The 18,584-nt window shown below is 41.1% G+C and overlaps 1 protein-coding gene across 22 annotated transcripts in view; it reads right to left on the bottom strand.

Moving 5' to 3' along the window:
• Positions 1-18,584, bottom strand: part of DLGAP1 (DLG associated protein 1) — a 573,475-nt gene that overhangs the window by 21,808 nt on the left and 533,083 nt on the right. For all 22 annotated transcript variants that reach the window (XM_084888099.1, XM_084888098.1, XM_084888094.1 and 19 more), the window contains 2 exons: positions 18,381-18,472; positions 3,871-4,292 (listed from right to left, as the gene is read on the bottom strand). In XM_084888099.1, coding sequence (XP_084744225.1) covers positions 3,871-4,292; positions 18,381-18,472 — 514 coding nt within the window. The remainder of the gene's footprint in view (positions 1-3,870; positions 4,293-18,380; positions 18,473-18,584) is intronic.

Consider the following 18,584-nt stretch of genomic DNA (forward strand, 5'->3'; position numbering starts at 1 on the left):
AGGTTACACCCCTCCCATCTTTTGACAAAACTAACTGCTAGTTATGTACTATTTTTTAGTTACTTAGAAAGAAATGTTTTGTTAGATACAATACATTTGTAAAACAAAAATTTCCAAGCATTTCAAGGACTCAAATATACATTGACGGATCTTCTGCTATGTGCTAGCAAATATGTAGATGATGAGACAGTAATCATTTCTGTCCTCAGAGAGCTCACTTTCCAGTGGAGGAGAGAGATACAGATTATCATAAAATTATGTTGGAAATGCAGGCTATTACAGAAGCACCAGTGAAATACAGCCAGCCCAGCCTGAGGGGAGACAGTCCATAAAGACTCCCAGGTGAGGCCCAAGCTGAGACTTGAAGGAAGAGCCATATATTGTAAACTAGTTGGGCTTATACAAATAGGTATTACTAATTTGGATTAGTTTAGTACATTTTAAAAAGATACATAAAGGGCATTTACCTCTAAACTTTGTGTTAGCAGTTTGATCTAAAAATATAAAATTATATTTTAAAAAGTAATTTTTCATGATAGTCCATTGGCTTTCAAACTGTATTCCAGGAATCCTAGAATTTTGAGGAGTGGGGACTGGCGTGTTTTAGGCACCTGGTCTGCAGGTGGTAGAAGCTAAGCCAGCAGTCCTATGGAAAGTGCTTCTCTGCCCCTCTGTTATATTTGTGGGTATTATATGTTTATTTTTTTCTAATTCGAAAAGGAGGTTCTGATATGAAAATACGTTTCAAACTACAAAGAGAGGCCAAGTCTCCAGTGAAGAAGGGTTCATTACATACTTGTCATCTAAGGTCAATTTACTCATTCGGGAACTTAAAGCAAAGCACCAAAAGTATTCCCACTCCTAGTTATTTTCGCTCATTCTGCAATCATGACCCTAGTACCCACCCCAGGCAGCAACCTCATAAAATAAAAAGGTAGACTTGAAAAAAATGTATAATCATTTTGAAGAAAACACCTCAAGAAGTACAGTTCATTAATGATGAGATGGTGGCACCTTCATGTACAAAGAAAGCAAATCATCATTCTTTAGAACAAATTGTGTTATAACGAATACTATCATAATAAAAATCACTTCATATGGAGTAGATTTATAATTCCTAATTCTAAATCAGTGTTTTGTCCTGGCTGTGTGGCTCAGTTGGTTGAGTATCATCTCACGCATCAAAAGGTTGCTGGTTCCATTCTGGGTCAGGGCATATGCACAGGATTTGGGCTTGATCCCCACTTGGGAGTGTACAGAGGTCGGCAGCCTGATCAATGCTTCACTCTCACATCTATGTTTTTCTCTCTCTCCCTTTCTTTCCTCTTTCTCTAAAAATCAATACAAAATCTTTTTTTTTTTTTAAATCAATGTTTTAAATAACATCTGATATAAAGTTTTAGAACAGCTCATGTTTGGGTAGTCCCTTTGTGTTTATTATTTTGGGACTTTACCAGTCATGTACATTTCAAAATACACCTATGCTTTTCTTTTGTCCCAAACGCAAGATGAGAACCTGGTTTTCTGACATGACTGTCAGAAATACATTGTTATGATACAACCACATATAGTTTTCATGGCTCTTTAAAGGAAGATTTTTCCAAAATATTTATACAGTGTCTATACAAGGCATTATTATGAAGCTGGGTTGAGAGAAGTAGATCTAGTCTCAGGTTAAAAGAAAACATCAGATGCACAGGTAACCTGGATCCCATTGAAAGCCGACCAGGAAGGTAGAATGAGTCCCAAACAAGTGAATTGAATGGATTGAAATCCGAAGGAGAGCTTGTTCTTTTGAGCAGCACTCAAAGGCCATAGCTCCTGAGACACTGATGTTTCCTTGAAAATCTAGGACACTTTGGGCATGCCCACACGGGGAAAGAGACCAAGAAGCAACTGCGAAGACTTTCATACTGAAGCCTCTCCCCACCCACCGCTCCTGGTGGGGCCTCATTCACCTGTGAGGGGGGCAAAAAGCTAATTCTGCTTGTGGATCAACACCCAGGTGAGCCTCCAGTGGCACCGACTCTTCGGGGCAAGTGTCAAGGAGATTACTTTTTCCACTGCTAAATTGTTTGTACTCATAATATGAAAGAATATAAGGAATGTTTAGAAACCCATTTATGGATTTTTTTTTTTAACCTGCTCATGAAGGTAACAATGAGCTAGTCATCTGGCTGACAGGGTCTAGGCAGGAGACAGGAGCAGAGAGAAAAGATGTGAGCAAGAAAGTGGACACAGAGCTGAAACCGGTTTGGCTCAGTGGATAAAGCGTCGGCCTGCAGAATGAAAGGTCTCAGGTTCAATTCCGGTCAAGGGCATGTACCTTGGTTGTGGGCTCATCCCCAGTAGGAGGTTTGCAAGAGGCAGCTGACCCATGATTCTCTCTCATCGATGTTTCTAACTCTCTATCTCCCTCTCTTCCTCTCTGTAAAAAAGTCAATAAAATATCTTTTAAAAAAAGAAAGTGGACACAGAAAGGAAACCCCACAAACTACTGTAATTTCCCAGACTTAGTTTTCATTGAAAACTACTTCCTTAATGGAAAACTCAGTGCTCCTTGGCACAGCGAGCTTGGCTTATTTAGTAAGTCTTTTTAACATGACTTACAGTAGGCTCTCGGTCTAATTATTAAGAAGTTACTATTATTTTTGTTAGGGATGATAATGCATGATGGTTATGTGAGAGAAAGAAAAGTCCTTGTCAGTGTGAGATACATAGTGAGGTGACATGATGCCTTAGATTTTTTTTTTTTTTTTTTTTTTTTTAAGAGAATCTGGCAAAAATAACAGTAAGTGGGGGGAAATAAGAAGATAAGACCGGCCAAGTGTTAAACTTCACAATGGCAGACGAAGGTTCATTACATTAAACTTTCTATTTCTGTGCACGTTATAAAAATTTCATAATAAGAAGTTAAACATCGATTTTTAAAATAGGCCTAAAAGCCACACCAGGACAATACTCTCTCCTAGCTGGTTCCCACGCAAAAAGAAGGCAGCCTACCATTAAATGTCTTTGAGTTGTCAGCTGGAAGATCCACCATTCATTGAATAATAGTTTTTCGGAGGAAAATAAGTGAATACACAGTGATTGTAAACAATCAAATTTCAGAATTGTTGAAAATGTGCAAAATATGTCTTGAAATCATTGTATTTTAAAGCCATTTTTTTCTTTGTCAATTTCCATTAGGCATTGTGGTTGCTAAAAGGCCACGCTTGCAAAGAAAGGTGTGCTAGGTCTCCATGATTTATTTAGTCATCATATTTTATTTTATCACTTCATTTGGGCCATTAAATTGGAGTTCATGTTAACTTAGCGGCTGAAAGTTTGCCTCCCTGCAACAGAAGCGAGAACGTGCACTCGAAGCAGGCTTAAGAATGCAAGTCAGTCTGAGCCTCTTCCCGGCCTGTACATGACCAGCCTTGTTAATGAAAGTAGTAACACTGTAAGGTCATAAAATGCCCCCAAAAGCACACGTATGTGTGGACCTTGAAACTGATCAGAATCACTGTTGGTTTCCCCAGCATCGGCTACCCCTTCAGCTGACACCGTGGGGGAGAGGAACCACGTTAGGAGCCGCTCCTCCGCTGAGCGGGGTGTTTTCAGAGGAGAGGATGCAGAACGACCAGTGATGGATCTGGAGCTAGGGCAGGTGTGCCCAGAGGCGCTCTTTCCATTGTGCCGCCCGGGGGCGTCTGGACTACCCCCCCTCAACCCCTCCCTTCACACACCTCCAACCCCCGCTCTCCCACACGCCCCGGGGCTGGAGGTTAGACTGACAGCCGGACACCGCATCCGGCGGGGAGGAAACCCGGTCCAGAGACGCCAGGTGCCCGGCCCCGCGTACAGATGTGCACAGCTGGTACTTACTGTCTTCCGGCAGGCTGTTCTCCCGCTCTTCCCTCTCCATCTGCTGGCACCAGCCCTCCATGCGGTCGCGCTCCGCCTGCAGAAGCTTCAGGAACCAGTGGCCATCCCGGTGGCACACCGACCTTTGCACGGCCTCCATGGGGTCTTCGGTGATCGAGTCAATCCAGGGATCCGGGGGAGGCAGGATCGAAGGGTCGAAATCCGCGTCGAAGTCGTCGTCGGCCGCACAGGCGTGGTAGTGGTTTCCTGAGCCCTGGATGCTGACGGTGGAGGTGCTGGCGTCCCGGGAGAACTGTCTGGCCGCGGGGCCCGGGCACGAACTGTCCTCTATAGACTCCAGAGAGTTTTCCAGGTTGTCGTGGAAGTCCAGGTCCGCCTGCACTGCTGTCGTCACACTGTTGGATCGGGTGAACCTGCGGAAGCTTGGAGGAATAGAGAGAGGAGATTTAATTCGAGGACATTTCTCCAAGCAACACCACTTTCTACATTTCTTCATGGGTGTGACCATAGGGGGCCTCATCTTCTCAGTCTGCAGAGGCAGGTCCTGTACAACCATATCAGTTGCTGTAGCTCTAACATATAGAATAAAGAATACATAAAGAATACGAACCAGGAGGTCACGGTTTGATTCCCCGTGGGGCACATGCCCAGCTGGCGGGCTCAGTCTCCGGTACAGGAGGCAGCCTATCAATGATTCTCTCTCATCATTGAGGTTTCTATCTCTCTCTTTCCCTCTCTGAAATCAATAAAAAATATTTAAACAAAGAATACAAATTTCTCATCTTCATTCAATATTAAAGCACATCTACAGAGATTTTAGAAGTGGAGCAATCAAAGCCAGTATAATGTCCAACGGCCTATTTCCTCCCCAAATCTGAACAGCCTGAATCCTGGAATTCAGATTGGCGAGGGGTAAAGGAGCAATTCCATTATATCTCATTATGCATAACTAGCATAGAAACGGGAAGGAGGGGAACCAACCCAAACTGGGCCGAGGCTATCATGAATCTGGCAAAAATCACATTTTCCCAGCAGCAGCTCTTACCAACTAAGACTTCCTGAAAGCAAACTAATGAATGGGTAGGTTCCCCTTGAAGTAAGATTTCTTTCCCTGGTAAGGATTCACATGTCTCTTAATCATATACAATAGGTGGCTGTTATTATTTGGTACAAAGCTTTTGAGGCAAAAATCAGCTCACAGTCCTAGAGTTCTCCTGGACCATCCTCCCCTGTGCCTTTCATTTCCCTTCTCATGGTCCTTTTACCAAGGCGATGGAGACAACTTGTTAAGAGATTCAACCTGAGCATTTTATTTATTTATTTATTTATTTATTTATTTATTTATTTTAATATATTTTATTGATTTTTTTACAGAGAGGAAAGGAGAGGGATAGAGAGCTAGAAACATCAATGAGAGAGAAACATGGACCAGCTGCCTCCTGCACAGCCCCCACCGGGGATGTGCCTGCAACCAACGCACATGCCCCTGACCAGAATCGAACCAGAATATGGACATCCATGCAATCAGCATTTCCCAACCAAAGGACTCTGTACATCCTGGTTGATTCCTGCAGGGAAGGTGAAGACGTGGAAGGTGGGAGGGTTGGGGAAGAACCGAGGAGCAGTGAATTCTTCCTCAGACAAGGGGAATGGAAGGTGTGGGTGTGCACCAAATTAAAATGCACGCACACACACACACACACACACACACACACACACAGGCTTCATTGCTCCTAGCGCAGGCAGGAAACGATGGAGAATATAAGTCTACTGAAGGTAGCAACGTGTGTCTATTGTATTTCTTTGTTTTTTTCTTAAGATAATTTCTTGATCTAATACTTCATATATTTTATTGTGAAAAAATACATATCACAGAATTTACCATTTTAATAAGTGTTAAGTGTTCAGTGGCATAAGTACATTATTCACATGTGGTGCATCCTCACCATTACCCAGAACTTTTTCATTCTTGATAATTGAAACTCTTTATCCCTTAAATAACTACCACTCATCCTACCTACCCCTTCCCCAGGCTTGGCAATCACCATTCCTCCTGTGCCTTTGTGTGTGACTACTTTAGGTCTCTCATATAAGTGGAATCAAAGTAATTGTCCTTTTGTGACTGCCTTATTCATTTAGTGTAATGCCTTCAAGGTTCATCCATCGTGTAGCATGTGCCATAATTTCCTTCCTTTTAAAGGGTGAATAATAATCCCCCCTATTCATGGGGCTATGCCTCAAACCCCCAGTGGCTCCTGGAAACCATGGTTAGTACTGAACCTTATGTATACTGTTTTCCCCTACACATTCATACCTGAGAGAAAGTTTAATTTATAGACACAGTAAGAGAGTAAAAACAATCCTACATAATAAAAAGCTAATATGCAAATAGACCAAACGGCGGAACAACCAAACAACCGGTCACTCTAACGTGTGCTGACCACCAGGGGGCACACACGAACATGGTGGGCATTGGCCATGGTGGGATGGTGGAGCAGGTGAACAGGGGTACCAGACCAAGGCGGGGTGCTGGTTGCTGTCATTGGGCTGAGCTTCTGGTGCTTACTGAAAATTCTTTGCTCCTGTGTGCTGTGGTCCTGCTGGGCGTTCACATCTGCTACCAGCACCGGCCCTGCTTGCACCTGCTGCCAGTGCCTGGTGCCAGCCCCGATCACTTGGCATCATCAATAGGTGTGAGCAGTGGCTGCCAGCCCCGATCGCCCCTGAGGGCTCTCCACCTTTCCCTGCTCCTGAGCAGCAATTGGGGCAGCAGCCTCCACCTGCACTTACTGCTGGCACTGGCCCCAATTGCTCTGCACTGTTAGTGGGTGCGAGCAAGGTCAGTATTGTCAGCACATGGGCCTGGCAGTGATCGGAGTAGGGCAGCTGGCAGGTAGGGGACCAGGGGCCCGTAGCCTGGAGGATGGGCCAAGACCAGCCACCACAGCCTTACAGTCCACAATTCCTTTCAAGGTGCACAAATTCATGCACTGGGCCCTTAGTAACTAATAATACAATGGAACAATTATAACAATATACTATAATAAAAATTATGTGGGTCTCTCTCTCTCTCTCTCTCAAAATTTCTCATTGTGCCAAACTCACCTTTTCACTTAATGGAAGCACCATACAGTTTCTCTTTGGCATAGCTGAATGGCCAGCATCACTACTCTTGTGCTTTGAGGGGCCAATAAGTAAAAAAGGGTTTTTTGAACACAAACGTTGTGATATCGGACAGTCAATCCTATAACCTAGTCTGCTGCTGACTCACGGGCAGGGCAGGGAGTATACACAGAGCTAATGCCCTGGACAAAGGGATGATTCACTCCCCAGGAGAAACAGAGGAATGGAGCAAGATTTCATCACGGTATTCAGAACGGTGCACACTTTAAAACTTAGAAATTGTTTATTTCTGGAATTTTCCACTTAATATTTTCAGACATGATTGACTGCCAGTAACTGAAACCTCAGAAAGCAAAACCGCAAATAAGAGGGGACTGCTGTATGTATATACCACATTTTGTTTACATATTCATCTCTTGATGGACTCTTCTGCTATGAACATGGGTGTACAAATATCTCTTCGAGATCCTGCTTTCAATTCTTTTGGGTATATACCCAGAAGTACAATTGCTGAGTTATATGGTAATTCTGTTTTTAATTTTGAACAACTGTCATGCTGTTCTCCATAACAGGCACACCATTTTATATGCCCACCAACAGTGCACAAGGGGTCCAATTTCTCTACATCTTTGCCAACACTTATTTATGTTTTGTTTTTCTCTAGCAGCCATCCTAATGGGCCCGAGGTGGTAAATTTTCTTGACCCGCTCATGATTATACCACTTTAAGACTGCTTATTTGCCAGTTGATTTTCAGTTACTGTTTCGTGTTCCATAGTGCATTAAACAATACAGCATTTAATAAACCAGATATGCTTTCCTAGAACACTCTGTGAAAGCCAATTAAAACTAGTACTCTGATCCCTCAAAAATAAAGAATGGCCAGAACAAAACAGGTAATTACTTGCAACTCTATACCCCTTAGAAAAACTGGAAGTCCCAATCATCTGAATAAATCACCTTTTCCCCAAGATAATAAATGTCTAGGAAAGAAGTGGCTGCATTAATCTGTGTTAGTGATTAGCACGGTCAAAATGATTAAATATGTTGTGATTCATTTTTATGAAGATGAACCAGACGGAACTAACCCATTTCACTGTGTGCTGTTTTTAAGAAACCACTTCCATGAAACCTGGTCGTTTTATAAGTTTTTAAACTCTCCAATGGGCCATTAAAAAGCACATAGTGTGCGAGTCTGAAGGCAATGGTATAGATCCATGTGCTTGTGAGGAAATGGAGAAGAGCTGCTCATTCCTGAACTTCCTCTCCAGCTGCATATGTGTGATCTGGATGGCTCTCCTCGCAACAGGTGACAGCGTGGCTGTTCCACTAACACAAAATCCCAGCTATGAAAAAACACCGGGCTGCGCTCTCCAAGATCGTGTACTGCCAGAGGCATTACATTTCCAGACTTAGGGACGGACCAGTGCCCTATTGTTTTCAACTGGAGCAAAGCTGCCAGAGACAGAATCTGTTTCACATACAAAACAGAATGACCTACTTTCCTGGGCTCGTTTCTACCGACGAAAAACCGTACCCTCGGCATTCCTGACAGAGGCTCCTGGCTATGAATCTGGTAAAGTATCCACCTCCTTAAGAAAAATCACTTGGCAGCAGATGAGTAGAAGTTTGCAGTGTAGTCACCCAGAAAGAAATAACAGTTAAGTAAAATGAAAATGGTTTGGGATTAAAAGCGGTGCCTTTGAACTCCGGCAGCCCTGGCCGGGCTGCACCGTGTCTATCAATTAAAGTTCCTCAAGCAAGTGCTTTCTTCCACGCAGAGCTTTCAAAGAATGTTCTGCTCTACGGAACGTGCTCAGTCTTTCATGGGCAAAGTTCCTTCTCAGGGAAGGGGGCAATCAAGTTGTTGCTGTTTTAAATGTTTGACAAAAAACACAGAGGCAGTCACTGGATTAATTTCTGTATTTTTGAAAAGAACAGATTCGGTGCTGGTTGCTGCTAAAAATCCAAAAGCTGAACCCAGTGTCTTGCTAGTGTTGAACCCACAATCTCCAGCATTGAAGCTTCTTGAGTCCTTCATGCCCTGGAGGCACAATGTGTAATAATTACAGCTTCTGAAACAGACCGGCCAATATTCTGGTCTAAGGAGCAAAAAACCATGAAACTGCAGACTGGCTCAACCAGTATGGGACACAATACCCTGTCTGTTCTGAATAGCAAGAGAAAAGTCACTTGTTAGTATTCACTTCTGCTGTTGCTTTGTGCTCCTTCTATGAAACCAGTTTATGTTTCAATTAGAGGGTTTTCTGCCCCCTCCTGCGACTTTTCTGCACAGCAGGCTACAAATCAACACACAGATGGTGAGTTGCAGGCCCATTCTCATCTGTTCTGTCTGATGGGACTGTCTAAGCAAAATAAGTCACGAGCAGAAACTAAGCACAGTCGTTATCTTTAGAAAATACATGACTGGGACCTGCAAGGATTCCATTATGTGAGACCTAAGCCATGAAATTATCTTAGGGAGACGGACTCAGTCACCCTGCTGCAGAATCCTCTGGCTTCTGGTGGTCTTTATCTCTCTCATTCACGTAGAGGTTGCTTTTCAGGGCTACCGCTAGTTTCAAAAGAAGCACGAGTCCTATGCTGCTCTTTCTTTATAAGGGACTTCAGACATTTTTCACCAAGCCTTTGGTCAAGACGGAATATATGTGGGATCTCAAAATGCTACTCTTCAAAAGTGCAGCCATCTTGGTATTTTGTGAAAGGATTCCCTTCAACTGATGTAAAAACCCAAGGTATCTCCTTACATAAAATAAAAGATAGGTTAAAAGAAAGATGTGGGGTGATGAGATTGAGGTCAAGAATTACAACTTTCTAGCCCTGGCTGGTTTGGCTCAATGGATAGAGCATCAGCCTGAGGACTGAAGGGCCCAGGGTTCGATTCCAGTCAAGGGCTTACGCCTGGGTTGCAGGCTCAGTCCCCAGTAGGGGGCATGCAGGAGGCAGGAGGCAGCCGGTCAATGATTCTCTCTCATCATTGATGTTTTGATCTCTCCCTCTCCCTCTCCCTTCCTCTCTGAAATAAAAAATATATATATTAAAAAAAAAGAATTACAACTTTCTAAAAAGAGGTTCATGCTTTTTATGATGTGATTCATCCTCATCTGAGGACATTTTTTCCATTGTTTTTTTTAAGAGAGAGTAGACGGGAAGGAGAAGAGAGAGAGAAAGAAAGAGAGAGAGAAATATCAATTGGTTGCCTCCCACACGTGCCCCTACCAGAGCCAGGTACATGTCCTTGACCAGGAATTGAACATGTGACCCTACGGTGCCCAGGGTGATGCTCTAACCACTGAGTACATGACCGGGGCAAGGTTCATGCTTTCTGTCACGTCAGCTTCCCAGTTACAACAGCATGAAGAACCTAGGCCTAATGCAGCCCTTGTTTCCAAATTCAGTGGGAAGGAACTCTCCAGCTCCCCATCTGTATGATTAGCACTGTCTTATCGACAAATGTTAAAACTACCTCAACTCGAAAACCCATTGGCTATTTAAAGCCCTCCATGTTCATCACTTTTTTTTTGCATGAAGATCTCTCTCTTAATTATTTATTTATTTATTTAAGAGGAAGATAGAGATCAATTTATTATTCCACTTATTTATTTATTTATTTATTTATTTATTTATTTCCACTTAATCATTGGTTGATTCTTGTATGTGCTCCGAGCAGGCATTGAACCTGCAACCTTGACATATCAGGACAACACTCTAACCCACTGAACTACTTGGCCAGGGCCATGAAAAATCTTTTTAAGCAAAGGAAAATAGAATCGGTTCACATAAAGACTCTCTCTACTTCAAATAATTGTATTATATTTGTCAAATAAAGAAAGGGAGGAAATGGAAAATTACCACAGTGGGCTTGTCATCATGTGATAGCTTCAGAGAGCTCCCAGCAGGCTGCCAGCCTCCTCTCAGTACCAGCTGGGTGGGTGCTAGCTCAGTGACGGGCTGTCACTGTAAGACCTTGGTGAGGAGTCTCAGCAGAACATCCTTGAACTGACTGTGCCCTAGGAGGAGCTGCTTTCTTCAGCAATCTGAGCATTAGGTCATCCCTGGCTCTTACCTTCAGGCAGCTAAAAGCCCAAGAGGTCTCACTTACAATTTTTTATTTTTACTTTTATTGTGGTCTTGTTGTTGGGTCAAATGGAGGCCATTGGCTTGTGAAATAGATGCTTTTTTTTTTTTTTAATAAAATTATTTTGAAAAATGTGTAAGAGAAAGAGAGAGAGATGAGGAAAAGACAGACAAAAGGAAGGCAGGAAGAGAAAAAAGAAAAAGGAAGGAAGGAGAGACAGGAAAAAAAAAAGTGCATGAGGCATGTCAGGAATTATGCCAAGTTTCAGGCTTTTGAAATTTGAAACGCATGAATGATGCACCTTTAAAACTCAGGTGTACTGTAAGGAACTCTCTGGCTAGATCACATTGTTAACTTGGCAAAGAAAAGGGGCCTTTTGCCAAATCCTGTATAAGATCAATAGTGGGTATTAGGCTCCGCAGCACTCCAAGTAAACTGTGGGGAGTGGGGATGGATCCAAAGCTTCTGAGTTGGCAGAGGCGGATATTTTCGGCTGCCAAAGGTCTTTCCAAGTCTGTGGTTCCTGAATTGGCTGTCAGAAGGTTCTGTCTCAATTTTGGCTTTTTGTTTTAACGTCCTGCTTAGTTGAAAAGACACAAATCACTAGAAGCCCAAAGTTTACATATTTAAGTCCTTTGCAAGCAAAAGGGATCATTTCTAGTAGTTGACATTTGCTAAAAGAGAAAGCAATGCTACCTCTCCATATTGTTCCACTCAGTTGTGAGGCTATGAATTTGAATGTATGAAGCATGGAAGATTTCAGAAACTCAGAATTTTATAGAAATAGAAGAGACTTTGGTGATAAAAGTATAATCATCTTATTCACTGAGGCATGTGCGTTTAGAAATAGAGAGCAGCTTTCATAATATTGGGCAGGCAACTAAGTAATTGCGGGTTTCACACATATATGGCTTCAGTTGAATTTTTAGGTTTGCAGACGTAGTACAAATGTAAAACACATTTTGTTATTTGATAGTTGGCTATTCAGCTGTTAATCAGTAAAAAAAGTTTTTTGATCTGTTTTGTAGTTTTCGTTTGGCGTTCGTTAAAAAATGGAAAATCAAAAGGAACATTTTCGTCATATTTTGCTTTTTTATTTCCTCAAAGGGAAAAACGCATCGCAAGCTCATAAAAAGTTATGTGCTGTTTATGGTGACGAAGCCTTAAAAGAACGGCAGTGTCAAAATTGGTTTGCCAAATTTCGTTCTGGTGATTTTTCACTCAAAGATGAAAAACGCTCTGGTCGTCCAGTTGAAGTTGATGACGCCCTAATCAAAGCAATAATCAATTCGGACTGTCACAGTACAACACGTGAGATTGCAGAGAAGCTTCATGTATCACATACATGCATTGAAAATCACTTAAAACAACTTGGCTATGTTTTAAAACTCAATACATGGGTTCCTCACGAAATTAAAGAATCACAGTTAACGCAACTCATTAGCAGCTGCGATTTGCTAAAGAAACGTAATGAAAATGATCCATTTTTAAAACGACTGATAACTGGCGATGAAAAATGGGTTGTTTACAACAATATCAAGCGGAAAAGATCGTGGAGCAGGCCAGGTGAACCAACTCAAACAACATCAAAAGCTGATATTCATCAAAAGAAGGTTTTGTTATCAGTTTGGTGGGATTACAAAGGAATTGTCTACTTTGAACTCTTACCACCCAACCGAACGATCAATTCTGATGTCTACATTGAACAACTAACGAAATTAAACAATGCAGTTGAAGAAAAGCGGCCCGAATTGACAAATCGAAAAGGTGTTGTATTCCATCATGACAATGCAAGGCCACACACATCTTTGGTCACTCGGCAAAAATTAATGGAGCTTGGTTGGGATGTTTTGCCACATCCACCATATAGTCCTGATCTTGCACCATCTGATTACTCTTTGTTTCGATCTTTACAAAACTCCTTGAATGGTAAAAATTTCAATAATGATGATGATGTCAAATCGTACCTGATTCAGTTTTTTGCTAATAAAAACCAGAAGTTTTTTGAACGTGGGATTATGATGCTGCCTGAAAGATGGCAAAAGGTCATTGATCAAAATGGGCAATACATTACAGAATAAAGTTATTTAGTTCCATGAAAAAATTGTCTTTGATTTTCTTTAAAAAATCCGCAATTACTTAGCTGCCGACCCAATAGATTGCCAGTACTTCCCTCCAACTCTCACACCTTAACATGTGCATTCACAGACCTGCTGAAATGGCAGGTGTTATTCTCAAGCATGTTTTGATGCCTGCAATACTCTCCCCACCCCAGCATTGAGAGGCCCCTTTGAGGCCTAAGTATTACCTTGCAATAAACAAAAGGTATACTAGGAGAGAAGGAGATGGATGGCTCCACCAACTGGAGATAAGAAAGACCAGAAGCTTTTTTGCAAATCACCAAAATACCCATCTGCTCCCATTCCCATCCCATTAACACCAATGAAAGGATCTTGCCTTTCCCTCGCATACACATAGCTCCAAACACACAAATCCTATGAATGATGTTCACTGTTACCTAGCTTCACATATTTCACAAAGGCATGGTGGGATGAAAGAGTGGTTGAAAAGGAAAACCACAAAGTGATTTACTACCCGTTTATTCTAGTTAAAGTTTTCTTCTCTAATTCCTCGGATGCTGAAGGCAAATCGTCCTTGATGTAGCACTGTGTCTCACATGGATGATCTCTAAAGATCACAGGTAGTTAAGAAGTCCTTTACAAGGACACAGATGGAAATATCAAATATACATACACCAGAAAAATGACATTCTGGAGTTTCCTTTCTAGAAAATTGTCGTGAGACCAGTAGTTTCTGTATGTAATCAGTAACATCAGATGTCAGTTTGTTAATTTGACAATGTTAATAAATAGCAAAAAAGTATATAAGTTCAAAACTTCTATCCCTTAACACTCTCAGTTGTGAAAATTAAGAATGACTGATTTATAAGTTGTTACTAAATATATCACAAGTATCTAACCTTATGAAAACTGAGTTGCGACAGGGGTCGAAGGTCAAACCTATAACACACACTTCACACTTATCTCTTGTTTCTGAACTAGAGATTATGACAGGAATATGGCAATAAGCAGAAAGGCAAGACTCAGTAGGTTGTGCCTAGCCCTCAATTATGAGTCTCCATATGTGCATAATACTAATCTAAAATTGAAGAAACGCGAGCCTGGCTGGCATGGCTCACTGGTTGAGCATCAACCTATGAATACGGTTCGATTTCCGGTCAAGGCACATGCCCAGGGTTGCAGGCTCAATACCCAAAGGGTGTGTGTGTGGAGGAGGGCCCGGGAGTGGGGTGTGTGTGTGTGTGGGGGCAGCTGATCAATGATTCTCTCTCATCATCAATGTTTCTATCTCACTTTCCTTCTCCTTTCCTCTCTGAAATCAATAAAAATACATTTTATAAAATAAACATAAATGATGACAAAATAACGACTTTTTCTATATCCAAAAAGCTGGAAGAATTCATCCCGGGTAGATATGCACTATAAGAATGGTTTAAAAAATTTTCTTCAAGAAGCAGAAGGAAAAGGATGCTAGGAGGAACTTTTGGACCTACAGAAAGGAATGAAGAACACTGGAAATCATAACTTGGTGGATAAATATAAGATTTTAAGTCACTACTCAGAACTTGCTTTTAGACTATCTTATTACGACCAGGACTAAAAACCAGTCAGAAGTCTGGTTGGGGGAGGGGCTTCTCCAGCTAATCTTCACTGCAGGATGACCTGGCTGGGATTTTACCTTGCCAAATCCTTGATGTCAGAGTCTTTGGGTCTTGGGTTCAAATTGTTTGTAAATTTGCACTTAACCTCCTATTTTCAGTGCAGTGATCCTGCCCTTAACCGTGCTGCTATCTTCCAGACCAGAGAGCCTTTTGTTTTAGCCTCTGAAGAGGAGAAACCCCGGCCTCTGCCACAGAAAGGAAAGATTGTCACTGGCTCTGCAGGTTCAAGGGGTTTGTAGCTCCACCTTCAACAAAGTCAATCCCCATGCCTTCTGTGGGCTCTGAAATTTAAATCAAGGTACAGCTTGGATTTCTGCCTCACTGGCTTTAGATTCAGTTTCTCTGGTCAGCTAAGTGGTTATCACTAGTCGATCTGCCTTCTAGCTTTCAAAACGGGCTCTGTGTGTGTGTGTGTGTCTGTGTATTTCCCTCTCCTGTTCTCTTCATCCTTGGCAATTTGTGCCAAACCAAAACAAAAAATAAAGATGGTCAGAAACAAGTAACCTAGGGAAGTATGATGCTTTTGCTTTGTTTTTCTAATAAACACAAAATGGAATTAAAATAAAATAAAACATTACTGGGAAAAGTATGGGTAAAACTATACACCTATATTAATTCATGGTTAATGGATAGGATTATGGGGGATTTTATTTTACTTCTGTAATTTATAAATGTTTATAATACATAAATATGAACTTACTTTCCTTATTCTTTGATTATTCAATTATAGAAAATATAGATAATACTTAATAATAAGATATATATAAATAATGTTTTTTTAAAATGCTCCAAAGCCCATCAGAGAGTTATAAACTGCTATTATGCTATTGCATGTTTTCCTCCAAGTAACTTTGCTTTTTCATACTATTTTTATAATGAAAATAATATGTTTTTCTCTTTGTGCCCACTGTTATAGCCACTAAGGGGCTAGTGCAAGAAGTCTAGTTTGAACCACTATTGAAGCACAGTTGTGACTCAGATGGAAAGGGGAGATCCCTGGGAGGATCTTGCTTTCTCACCTTAGTAAATAGAAAGGATTGGTTTACTAGATTTGCTAATTATCAGCTTGAAAGAAAGGGAGGCCTCATGCAAATTCCTGGGGAGTAGTCAGAAGGACCAGAGAATGGAGCCGGGATGCTAGGAGGCTGTGGGATGGAGGTGAGCAATCCTGGGAGGAGGTGGCATGACTTGCCCACTTTGTTCAGCATCAGCCCTGCATGTCAGCAAAAACATGCCGTGTGGATCCTGCCAAACAGTGCCACTAGCCAACCCGAGAAACAGGAATGAAGGAAGATAGCTAGTGTTTGATGGAGATGAGGCATTTCTTCATGGCCTTAAAATAAGCCGTCTTGTTCCCAAACCACATGCATGCATTGTCCCTGGCTCGGTGCTGCCATGGCATTTAAACTAGACCTTTAGTCAGCATTCCTCTGTGCAGGGCCCCACCATGAGGCGGCCCTGGAGAATGAACGGGGCATATTGGCTATCAATGGCATTCTGAAGATGTCATGGCTGCCTGCAAATATACCAACTCATTTTGATTCTTTTTTTTTTTAAGCAGATAGGTTACTTAGTGCATTTTACTTTCTACCAATGAGTTATTGACTTTTGTTTTGATTTGGAACACTGAAGAACACCCTGCATTTACAAGTCTACCCTTTAACAGACAAACCAGCCAGGTGGACTTTGTTATGTTAGTTTTGGTTCCTAAATTGTGGCAAATTCAAAAGGTGATAATGAATCTTTTGGCCTCTTACAAAGTCTTCCTCTTCCTCTTTCTGTACTATCTCTCTCTTCCTCTGACTCTTGTTTTCTTTCTTCTCTCACTTTTTGTTAGGTTACTGTTGCGTATCAGTCTGTTTATTTGGGGAAGGAAGAGATAGATTGTATTGGCCATTCATTGTGAAAACAACAGTCTCAGCTTTATCACTAGATAATTTAAGAAAATCCCATGTCTGTCATTAGGTAATTTCATCTGCCCAAATTTGCTCTTTTGAAGATCCCATCTAAATGAATTACTACCAGCAACATTATAAAAATAATTATAATTAGAGACAGACGATATAGGTAATCCCTGACTGTTTGACAATGGGTTTCTTTTAGAGAGGTTGAAAACATCATTAGCATCAGTTTAAATGCTTATTTACTTACAGAGGCTAACGATAGAGTGACCTCCAAGGAAGGGTGCGTTTAGAAAGTTAAGCACCAACATTGGGTTTACTAGTCCTTTAGAGAATGAATTTTAAATAAATTACTCAGTTTACCGAGGAACTGACCATCCTTACAAAGTTCAACAGTTCATTAAATGTTCAATATTTCAATAACATGATAAAAGGGGCTCATTTGAAGTTTTTGGGTTGCTACTAGGCCAAATAATGCAATATTTCTCATTCTGATTGCGGGGCAAGTATCAGGGCATTAATTTGGTAAGAGAACAGTGGACTGAAGGGGAAATGTTTAAAGGAAACTTTTAAATTTGAGGTTATTCTCTTACTTAAAAGATGGTATAATTGCTTTTTTAAAATTTCAATCTTTAGAGAGATTCTATCTGGGTACATAATAGAATTGAAAATATTTATAGAGAGCCTTTGCAGATTGGCTTCTTTCTCTTGGTAATGTGCATTTAATTTTCTTCCATGTCTTTTCGTGGCTTGATAACTGATTTCTTTTTAATGCTGAATAATATTCCATCGTCATAATAGAATTGAAAATATTTATAGAGAGCCTTTGCAGATTGGCTTCTTTCTCTTGGTAATGTGCATTTAATTTTCTTCCATGTCTTTTCGTGGCTTGATAACTGATTTCTTTTTAATGCTGAATAATATTCCATCGTCTGTATATACCACAGTTTATTTATCCATTCACCTACTGGTGGACATCTTGGTTGCTTCTAAGTTTTGACAATGATGCCTAAAGCTGCTGTAAACATCTGTGGGCAAGTTTTTGCATGGACATAAGTTTTCAATTTCTTTGGGTAAATACCAAGGCATGTGATTGCTGGATCATATGATAAGAATATTTTTAGTTTTGTAAGATACCACCAAACTGTCTTTGAAAGTGGTTGTACCATTTTACATTCCCAACAGCAATGAGTGAGAGTTAATGTTGCTCCACATCCCCACCAGGATAATCATGGGAAATTTTCTTTCTCCTTTTCCCCATTCATTCATTATTTATCATTCATTGAGTGCATATCAAACACAAAACACTATTAAGTGCTAAGAGAAAACAAGGAATAAGGTAAGTCCTCGGCTCTTAAAAAATTTACAGTACCAAATAGAAAGGTTTTTTGAAGAGGAATAGTTTTGCAACACGACAGTAATATACACAGTGCTTATTCTACTATTCTAGCTAAACCTTCAATGGAGTGGTCTCCACTATTAAAGTAGAGGAGGGAATCAGCTAATACTGTTTCAAGCTTACCCTGTAAATGCTACCAAAAGTTAACGGACGATGCCATTGAATCTTGTTAGTTTATCCTGGGGAAAAACACTTGCACCATATTGACAACCTCAAGATGAAAGAGGACGATTGCATGTGGACTCACCACTTCTCTTCTTCTACTTGCACTCCTACGGACTGGAACTTACTGGGTGCTTTATTTTCCCCTGCTTTGTCAGGTTCTTCAGCATCATCCACCTAAAGAAATAATCAAATATGTAGAGGTGCTCCATTTTATTTATCTCACTTGAAAAACAAATGTCACATCTCACTAGAAACCTCTGTACGCTACTAGAACGTTTTGTGATTT

This window comes from Pipistrellus hanaki (assembly GCF_964339955.1).
Source record: "Pipistrellus hanaki genome assembly, chromosome: 6".
Classification (NCBI taxonomy): domain Eukaryota; kingdom Metazoa; phylum Chordata; class Mammalia; order Chiroptera; family Vespertilionidae; genus Pipistrellus; species Pipistrellus hanaki.